General features: G+C 51.0%; 1 protein-coding gene across 1 annotated transcript; it reads left to right on the top strand.

The window, feature by feature from the left end:
* The first annotated feature begins 246 nt into the window (after window positions 1-246).
* On the top strand, window positions 247-3,549 carry LOC135210457 (uncharacterized). The gene has a single exon (XM_064243352.1). It carries the CDS (start codon window positions 247-249, stop codon window positions 3,547-3,549), a length of 3,303 nt encoding a protein of 1,100 aa, XP_064099422.1.
* The last annotated feature ends 7,095 nt before the right edge of the window (window positions 3,550-10,644 follow it).

Below are 10,644 nucleotides of genomic sequence, written 5' to 3'. Positions count from 1 at the left end.
TTCAGTCTTTACAGACTCCGGATTCCGAAAGCAGAATCTCCGGGACCCAGGGAAGGAAGCGTCTGAGGAATTGACGTTACATTTCAGTCCTCACAGCTTCTGAAGTCAAAAGATTCCGGATTCCGAAAGCGGAATCTCCGGGAGCCAGGGAAGGAAGCGTCTGAGGACGTCTTCGAAGAGTCAACAGATAACTGACTTTTTTAAAAACTAACATTGGTGAAAGGTGTGAGGTACTGCATGTCAAAAATGGCTTTAAAATTGAATATTAATCTTGTTACACCTAATATGTTTAATAATAGCGCCGGATTCGGCGATTGGTTCGCACTGCCGATGTTAGCAGTGTTGATTCTCTTTATTTTGTTTACCGGATGCGATTTCTCCTCCTTCACTGGAGGAAGGAACGTTGTAAATAACCTGCCTGAAACGAAGGATTCATACAAGGAGGAAATCGAGAACTTCAGAGTTGAACAGAAGGATAAAATTGAAGTTCTCGAATTTGAAAATAACCAATTAAAGAAAGTGGTCCTGGCTCAGACTAAAGCGATGCATCAAAGGAACAGCGACATCGAATCGCTGATTAAACTCTTGAAAGGAATACTACCTAAGGGCATGAATTCAGGAGAAGAAAAGGAAGGCGAAGGCGAAGGTGACAGTCCGAAAGATGATGCTAGGCTCGAGCGTCTTCACCACTTGATTCTTGAGATGAGCAGCGAGATGGCGGGACTCCGATTGGATATTGAAGAAAAAGTCGACACAATTAGCAAGCTGAATGGGGAAGTTTCCCGGCGAGAGAAGGTTATTGAAGAACTGGCCGAAGAAATCCAAAGGAAGGACAAGAGACATCGAGAAATGGAAAATCGGCTCGCGACGGCTAATGAGAAGATAGTCGTGTTGCAACGCAAGCTCTTGAACGAACAAAATAAAACAGAGTTGCTGGAAAAGGGGCCAGCAGAGAAGGATAACAAAATCGAATCTCTGATATGTAACGTGCTTAGGCCCGTGAATGGAAAGGAGCAGACTTCGGAGGAATTGAAAGAACTGAGAGGAGAAGTGGCTGCGGCAAATGCCAAGATTGACAGACTTCAGGAGGACAACTGCCTGAAGGAGAAACGTCTCTCAGAGGTAGAAAGACGACTGGAATACCTGGCTAGCAAATTCGAGGAGAGGAGTACAGAAGCAGAGAAGCTGAAGATGGAGGGACAGGAAGAGAGACTTAAGGAAGAGAGGCACTCTCAAGAAACAGAATTGAGCGAGATCAGTGCCCCGTTCCACCAAAGTCTCTTCAGAACAGAATTGGTAATCGAGTTAGGAAGACTTACGGAACAACTGGGTAAGGACAAGGAAAGGCTAATTCAATTCACACGTATGGGAAGACACTTAGAAACGCTGGGGCAATTGCAGAGCTCTGAAACAAATGACAGTTTAAAAAGCATCATTGAATGCCTCAGTGGCAAAGAGTTAGAAGAGGTTCTAAGGTCAATGGACGCAGATATGCTGAGTTTAAGTGAAACGATTGATCACCTCTTGAAACTGCTGCCCCAAGAGTATACCAAGAAAAGGGCGGCTGCCACGCAAATGATTGCTGAGCTTCAAAAACAGAAGAGGCTCCTTGGGTACAAGAGGAAAGATATGGTCATGAAAGTACATCTTGATACTCACATCCACGTCCTTAACAGAGCGCGAGGAAAAGATATTCAAATCCAGATGGATAAGATTCTCGAATGTATGTGTCAAACAAAACCTGCCGCTGAAGAGGTCAATATTCCAGAGAACAATGTCCTACCAGCAGCTACCCAGGAGGAAGAAATCCTCTTTGATCGAAAATATGCTAAAGATGAGCTTATTTCCACTCAGTCGGAGGTCCTAGCCACCAAAGAAGAAACCTCCAGTATTCCAAGTGAAGTCCTGGGAACACCCAAAACAATTACCACTTCCCAGGCTGCACCAATTGTTGTAGAAAATATCTGTCCCACTACCCAGGTAGGCCCAGTTGTTCCAAAAGACTTCTGTCTCATTCCTGAGGCTGCGCCAATTGTTCAAGAAGAGATAGTCATCACAAAAGAAGGGGATGCCTTCCACGTAGAGGGAGCAGCTACCCAGGAGGAAGAAATCCTCTTTGATCGAAAATATGCAACAGATGAGCTTATTTCCACTCAGTCGGAGGTCCTAGCCACCAAAGAAGAAACCTCCAGTATTCCAAGTGAAGTCCTGGGAACACCCAAAACAATTACCACTTCCCAGGCTGCACCGATTGTTGTAGAAAACGTCTGTCCCAGTACCAAGGCAGGCCCAGGTGTTCCAAAAGACTTCTGTCTCATTCCTGAGGCTGCGCCAATTGTTCAAGAAGAGATAGTCATCACGGTAGAAGAGGATGCCTTCCATGTAGAAGGAGCAGCTACCCAGGAGGAAGAAATCCTCTTTGATCGAAAATATGCTACAGATGAGCTTATTTCCACTCAGTCGGAGGTCCTAGCCACCAAAGAAGAAACCTCCAGTATTCCAAGTGAAGTCCTGGGAACACCCAAAATAGTTACCACTTCCCAGGCTGCACCGATTGTTGTAGAAAACGTCTGTCCCAGTACCAAGACAGGCCCAGTTGTTCCAAAAGACCTCTGTATCATTCCTGAGGCTGCGCCAATTATTCAAGAGGAGATAGTCATCACGAAAGAAAGTGATGCCTTCCAAGTAGAGGGAGCAGCTACCCAGGAGGAAGAAATCCTCTTTGATCGAAAATATGCTACTGATGAGCTTATTTCCACTCAGTCGGAGGTACTAGTCACCGAAGAAGAAACCTCCAGTATTCCAAGTGAAGTCCTGGGAACACCCAAAACAGTTACCACTTCCCAGGCTGCACCGATTGTTGTAGAAAACGTCTGTCCCACTACCCAGGTTGGCCCAGTTGTTCCAAAAGACCTTTGGCTCAATCCTGAGGCTGCACCAATCGTTCAAGAAGAGATACTCATCACGAAAGAAAGGGATGCCTTCCAGGTAGAGGAAGCAGCCTTCAGTGGGGATGAACAAGCACTCAGTAATGAAAGAGAGGCCTTTAATATGGAGAGGTTGGCCCATATTAGGGAGAAAGAAGTCTTTGCTGCAGAAAGAGAAGCCTTCCACAAAAACAAAGAAAAATTTGATGGGGACAAGAATGCTTTACAAAGAGAGATGGCAATTTTCTACAGAGAAAAGGAAGCATTTGATAAGGAGAAAGCAGAGTTTTGTAAAGAGAGAGTAGAGTTTGAAAAGGTAAAGGAATCTATTTACAGAAGGGAACAAGTGGCGATTGAGTGCATGGAGAGCCTAGAAAAAATAAGATTGGAAATGCAGATAAGGGAAAATATGATATGTAACGTGAAAAACGAGAGGGAAGTCCAGATGGAGCAAAAGATTGAGGAACTTGAAGATGTCATTGAACAACAACATATGATGCTCCAAAAATGTGAGACCACGAAATGTGAGCTTTTACAAGTATTATTCAATGCAGGTTTAGCAGATAAAGAGATAGTGCAACAAATTTTGAATGAGACAAAGCGTCAATTCAAAATAACATAAAATGGCAATTGTGGGCCACCCAGTTTTCTATGGGCGTAGAGGACATGAACTGCATCAGAAGGAAGATGTGGATGGAATCATTAGAAGCTGAGGGCTAGCAAACGGCTGGCGGTTGGGGGGCCGCTGGTCCTCGCTGGCCCTAGAAGATGACATGGAATGCATCAGAAGGAAGATATGGATGGAATCCTCAGAAGGTGAGGGCTGGGGAACAGCTGGCGGTTGGGGGCCCACTAGTCCTCTCTAGCCCTAGGAGAGGACATGGAATGCATCAGAAGGAAGACGAGGGCTGAATCCTCTGAAGGTGAGGGCTGGGAAACAACTGGCGGTTGGGGGGCCGCTGATCCTTTCTGGCCCTAGGAGAGGACATAGGATGCATCAGAAGGAAGACGTGGACAAAATCCTCAGAAGCTGAAGGCTGGGGAATGGCTGGCGGTTGGGGGGCCGCTGGTTCTCTCTGGTCCTAGAACAGTACATGGAATGCAACAGAAGGAAGACATGGATGGAATCCTCAGAAGCTGAAGGCTGGGGAACGGCTGGTGGTTGGGGGGCCGCTGGTCCTCTCTGGCCCTAGAAGAGGACATGGAATGCATCAGAAGGAAGAGCAGACAGAATCCTTAGATGGTGAGGGCTGGGGAATGGCTGGCGGTTGGGGGGCCGCTGGTCCTATCTGGCCAAAGAAGAGGACATGGAATACATCAAAAGGAAGACGTGGACGGAATCCTCAGAAGGTGAAGGCTGGGGATAGGCTGGTGGGTTGGGGGGCCGCTGGTCCTCTCTAGCCCTAGAAGAGGACATGGAATGCATCAGAAGGCAGACGTGGACAGAAAACTAAGAAGCTGAAGACTGGGGAACGGCTGGCGGTTGGGGGGCCGCTGGTCCTCTCTAGCCCTAGAAGGAATCAGAAGATGTGGACGGAATTCTCAGAAGGTGAGGGCTGGTGAACGGCTGGCGGTTGGGGGGCCGCTGGTCTTCATTGGCCCTAGAAGAGTACATGGAATGCATCAGAAGGAAAAAGTGGATGGAATCCTGAGAAGCTGAAAGCTTGGGAATGGCTGGCGGTTGGTGGGCTGCTGGTCCTCTCTGGCTCAAGAAGATGAAATGGAATGCATCAGAAGGAGGACGTGGACGGAATCCTGAGAAGCTGGAAGCTGGGGAATGGCTGGCGGTTGGGGGGCCGCTGGTCCTCTCTGGCCCAAGAAGAGGACATGGAATGAATCAGAAGGAAGACGTGGACAGAAAACTAAGAAGCTGAAGGCTGGGGAACGGCTAGCGGTTGGGGGGCCGTTGGTCCTCTCTGGCTCAAGAAGTGGAAATGGAATGCATCAGAAGGAGGACGTGAACGGAATCCTCAGAAGCTGAAGGCTGGGGAACGGCTGGCGGTTGGGGGGCCGCTGGTCCTCTCTGGCCCTAAAGGATGACAAGGAATGAATCAGAAGATGTGGACGGAATTCTCAGAAGGTGAGGGCTGGTGAATGGCTGGCGGTTGGGGGGCTGCTGGTCTTCATTGGCCCTAGAAGAGTACATGGAATGCATCAGAAGGAAGACGTGGACAAAATCCTCAGAGGCTGAAGGCTGGGGAATGGCAGGCGGTTGAGGGGCCGCTGGTTCTCTCTGGCCCTAGAACAGTACATGGAATGCAACAGAAGGAAGACATGGATGGAATCCTCAGAAGCTGAAGGCTGGGGAACGGCTGGTGGTTGGGGGGCCGCTGGTCCTCTCTGGCCCTAGAAGAGGACATGGAATGCATCAGAAGGAAGAGCAGACAGAATCCTTAGATGGTGAGGGCTGGGGAATGGCTGGCGGTTGGAGGGCCGCTGGTCCTATCTGGCCAAAGAAGAGGACATGGAATACATCAAAAGGAAGACGTGGACGGAATCCTCAGAAGGTGAAGGCTGGGGATAGGCTGGTGGGTTGGGGGGCCGCTGGTCCTCTCTAGCCCTAGAAGAGGACATGGAATGCATCAGAAGGCAGACGTGGACAGAAAACTAAGAAGCTGAAGACTGGGGAACGGCTGGCGGTTGGGGGGCCGCTGGTCCTCTCTGGCCCTAAAAGATGACATGGAATGAATCAGAAGATGTGGACGGAATTCTCAGAAGGTGAGGGCTGGTGAACGGCTGGCAGTTGGGGGGCCGCTGGTCTTCATTGGCCCTAGAAGAGTACATGGAATGCATCAGAAGGAAAAAGTGGATGGAATCCTGAGAAGCTGAAAACTTGGGAACGGCTGGTGGTTGGTGGGCTGCTGGTCCTCTCTGGCTCAAGAAGATGAAATGGAATGCATCAGAAGGAGGACGTGGACGGAATCCTGAGAAGCTGGAAGCTGGGGAATGGCTGGCAGTTGGGGGGCCGCTGGTCCTCTCTGGCCCAAGAAGAGGACATGGAATGAATCAGAAGGAAGACGTGGACAGAAAACTAAGAAGCTGAAGGCTGGGGAACGGCTAGCGGTTGGGGGGCCGTTGGTCCTCTCTGGCTCAAGAAGTGGAAATGGAATGCATCAGAAGGAGGACATGAACGGAATCCTCAGAAGCTGAAGGCTGGGGAACGGCTGGCGGTTGGGGGGCCGCTGGTCCTCTCTCTCCCTAAAAGATGACATGGAATGAATCAGAAGAAGATGTGGACGGAATTCTCAGAAGGTGAGGGCTGGTGAACGGCTGGCGGTTGGGGGGCCGCTGGTCTTAATTGGCCCTACAAGAGTACATGGCATGCATCAGAAGGAAAAAGTGCATGGAATCCTGAGAAGCTGAAAGCTTGGGAACGGCTGGTGGTTGGTGGGCTGCTGGTCCTCTCTGGCTTAAAAAGATGAAATGGAATGCATCAGAAGGAGGACAATGGGATGGAACTGAGAAGGCTGGAAGGCTGGGGAATGGCTGCGGTTGGGGGCCGCTGGTCCTCTCTGGCCCAAAGAGGACATGGAATGGAATCCAAAGGAAGACATGGACAGAAAAACTAAGAGCTGGAAAGGCTGGGGAATTGGCTTGGCGGTTGGGGTCCGCTGGTCCTCTCTGGCCCAAAAAGAGGACATGGAATGAATCAAAGGAAGACATGGAAATCAGGAAAACTAAGAAGCTGAGGCTGGGGAATTTGCTAGCGGTTGGGGGGGTGCCGCTGGTCCTCCTCTGGCTCAAGGGGAGGTTGGAAATTGGAATGCATTCCAGGAAGGAGGACGTGAACAATCCTCAAAACAGCTGAAGGCTAGGGTGAAACGGACTGGCCAAGTTGGGGGCCGCTGGTCCTTTCTCTGACCCAAAAAAGAGGATATGGAATGTATCATGAATGGAAAGACGTGGTACAGAAAACTTAAGTAAGCTGAATAAGACTGGGGAAAACCGGCTGGGCGTTTTTGGGGGGCCGCTGGGTCCAACTCTGGCCCATAAAAGTATTGACATGGTAATGAAATCAGAACAGATGTGGATCGGAAGGAATTTCTCAGAAGGTGAGGGCTGGTTGACCATGGCTGGCGGTTGGGGGGCGGGCTGCGTGGTCTTCAATTGGCCCTAGAAGAGTATGCATGTGAATGCATCAAGCAAGGAAGAAAATGGATGGAATCCTGAGAAGCTGAAAGCTTGGGAACAGCTGGCGGTTGGTGGGCTGGTGGTCCTCTCTGGCTCAAGAAGATGAAATGGAATGCATCAGAGGACGTGGACAGAATCCTCAGAAGCTGAAGGCAGGGTAACGGCTGGTGGTTGGGGGGCCGCTGGTCCTCTCTGGCTCAAGAAGAGGAAATGGAATGCATCAGAAGACGTGGACAGAATCCTCAGAAGCGGAAGGCAGGGTAACGGCTGGCGGTTGGGGGGCCGTTGGTCCTCTCTGGACCAAGAAGAGGACATGGAATAAATCAGAAGGAAGACGTGGACAGAAAACTAAGAAGCTGAAGGCTGGGGAACGGCTGGCAGTTGGGGGCCGCTGGTCCTCTCTAGCCCTAGAAGAGGATATGGAATGCATCAGAACGAAGACGAGGACGGAATCCTCAGAAGGTGAGGGCTGGGGAACAGCTGGCGGTTGGGGGCCCGCTAGTCCTCTCTAGCCCTAGGAGAGGACATGGAATGCATCAGAAGGAAGACGAGGACTGAATCCTCTGAAGGTGAGGGCTGGGAAACAGCTGGCGGTTGGGGGGCCGCTGGTCCTCTCTGGCCCTAGGAGAGGACATAGAATGCATCAGAAGGAACACGTGGACAAAATCCTCAGAAGCTGAAGGCTGGGGAATGGCTGGCGGTTGGGGGGCCGCTGGTTCTCTCTGGCCCTAGAACAGTACATGGAATGCAACAGAAGGAAGACATGGATGGAATCCTGAGAAGCTGAAGGCTGGGAAAACGGCTGGCGGTTGGGGGGCCGCTGGTCCTCTCTGGCCCTAGAAGAGGACAATGGAATGCATCAGAAGGAAAAGCAGACAGAATCCTTAGATGGTGAGGGCTGGGGAACGGCTGGCGGTTGGGGGGCCGCTGGTCCTATCTGGCCAAAGAAGAGGACATGGAATGCATCAAAAGGAAGACGTGGATAGAATCCTCAGAAGGTGAAGGCTAGGGATTGGCTGGTGGGTTGGGGGGCTGATGGTCCTCTCTAGCCCTAGAAGAGGACATGGAATGCATCAGAAGGAAGACGTGGACAGAAAACTAAGAAGCTGAAGACTGGGGAGCGGCTGGCGGTTGGGGTGCCACTGATCCTCTTTGGGCCTATAAGAGGACATGGAGTGCATCAGGAGGAAGACCTGGACGGAATCCTTAGAAGCTGAAAGGCTGTAGAATGGCTTGCAGTTGGGGGGACCTTGGTCCTATCTGGCCCAAGAAGAGGACATGTAATGCATCAGAAGGAAGACGGGGATGGAGTCCTCAGAAGCTGAAGGCTGGGGAACAGCTGGTGGTTGGGGGGATGCTGGTCCTTTCTGGCCCAATAAAAGAACATAAGATGCATCAGAAGGAAAACATGGAGAGAATCCAAAGATGCTGAAGGCTAGTGGACTGATGGTGGTTGGGGGGCCGCTGGTCCTCTCTGGCCCAAGAAGAGGACATAGAATACATTAAAAGTAAGACATGGACAGAATCCTAAGAAGCTTAGAGCTGGTGAACGGCTGGCGGTTGGGGGGCCGCTGGTCCTCTCTGGCCCAAGAAGAGGACATAGAATGCATCAGAAGGAAGACGTGGACAGAATCCTAAGAAGCTAAAGGCTGGGGAACAGCAGGCGGTTTGGGGGCCACCGGTCCTCTCTGGCCCTATAAGAGGACATGGAATGCATCAGAAGGATGATATGGACAGAATCCTCAGATGGTGAGGGCTGGGGAACGGCTGGTGGTTGGGGTACCGCTGATCCTCTTTGGCCCTATAAGAGGACATGGAATGCATCAGAAGGAAGATGTGGACGGAATCCTCAGAAGCTGAAGGCTGTACAACAGCTTGCAGTTGGGGTGCCGCTGGTCCTCTCTGGCCCAAAAGGAGGACATGTAATACATCAGAAGGAAGACGTGGACAGAATCCTAAGAAGCTGAAGCCAGGCGAATGGCTGGCGGTTGGGGGGCCGCTGGTCCTCTCTGCCCTTAGAAGAGGACATTGAATGCATCAGAAGAAAGACGGGGATGGAATCCTAAGAAGCTGAAGGTTGGGGAACGGCTGGTGGTTGGGGGGATGCTAGTCCTCTCTAGCCCTAGGAGAGGACATGGAATGCATCAGAAGGAAGACGAGGACTGAATCGTCTGAAGGTGAGGGCTGGTAAACAGCTGGTGGTTGGGGGGCCGCTGGTCCTCTCTGGCCCAAGAAGAGGACATAGAATGTATCAGAAGGAAGACGTGGACAGAATCCTAAGAAGTTTAGACTGGTGAACAGCTGTCGGTTGGGGGGGGGGGGGGGGGGGGGTGGGGGGGCGCGCTGGTACTCTCTGGCCCAAGAAGAGGACATGTAATGCATCAGAAGGAAGACGTGGACAGAATCCTCAGAAGCTGAAAGCTGTAGAACGGCTTGCAGTTTGGGGGCCGCTGGTCCTCTCCTGCACTCGAAGAGGACATTGAATGCATCAGAAGAAAGACGGGGATGGAATCCTCTGAAGCTGAAGGCTGGGGAATTTGCTGGTGGTTGGGGGAATGCTGGTCCTTTCTGGCCCAAGAAAAGGACATAGAATGTATCAGAAGGAAGACATGGAGAGAATCCTAAGAAGTTGAAGGCTAGTGAATGGCTGGCTGTTGGGGTGCCACTGGTCCTCTCTGGCCCTATATGAAGACATGGAATGCATCAAAAGGAAGACGTGGATAGAATCTTCAGTTGGTGAGAGTTGGTGAACTGCTGGAGGTTGGGGGCTGCTAGTCCTCTCTGGCTCAAGAAGAGGAAATGGAATGCATCAGAAGGAAGACGAGGACAGAATCCTCAGAAACTGAAGGTTGTGGAATGGCTGGCGGTTTGGGGGACGCTGGTCCTCTCTGGCCCAAGAAAAGGACATGGAATGTATCAGAAGAAAGACATCGACAGAATCCTAAGAAGCGGAAGGCCGGGGAATGGCTGGCGGTTGGGGGGCCGCTGGTCCTCTTTGGCCCAAGAAGAGGACATGGAATGCATCAGAAGGAAGATGTGGACAGAATCCTAAGAAGCTGAAGACGAGGGAACGGCAGGCGGCTGGGGGGCCACAGTTCCTATCTAGCCCTAGAAGAGGACGAGGAATGCATAAAAAAAAAGATGTGGACAGAATCATCAGATATTGAGGGCTGGGAAACAGCTGGCGCTTGGGGGGCCACTGGTCATCTCTGCCCCTACAAGAGGACATGGAATGCATCAAAAGGAAGACGTGGATAGAATCTTCAGAAGCTGAAGGCTGGGGAACAGCTAGCGGTTGGCGGGCTGCTGGTCCTCTCTGGCTCAAGAAGAGGAAATAGAATGCATCAGAAGGAAGACATGGACGGAATCCTTAGAAGCTGAAGGTTGAGGAACGGCTGGTGGTTAGGAGGCCACTGGTCCTCTCTGGGCCAAGAAAAGGTCATGAAATGCATCAGAATGAAGACATGTACAGAATCCTAAGAAGCTGAAAGCTGGGAAACGGCTGTCAGTTGGGGGGGCCGCTGATCCTGTTTGGCCTAAGAAGAGAACATGGAATGCATCAGAAGGAAGACATGGACAGAATCCT

This window comes from Macrobrachium nipponense, chromosome 39 (assembly GCF_015104395.2).
Source record: "Macrobrachium nipponense isolate FS-2020 chromosome 39, ASM1510439v2, whole genome shotgun sequence".
Lineage (NCBI taxonomy): Eukaryota > Metazoa > Arthropoda > Malacostraca > Decapoda > Palaemonidae > Macrobrachium > Macrobrachium nipponense.
The sequence above is the reverse complement of the archived record's forward strand: the minus strand, read 5'-3'. Positions and strand labels throughout refer to the sequence as shown.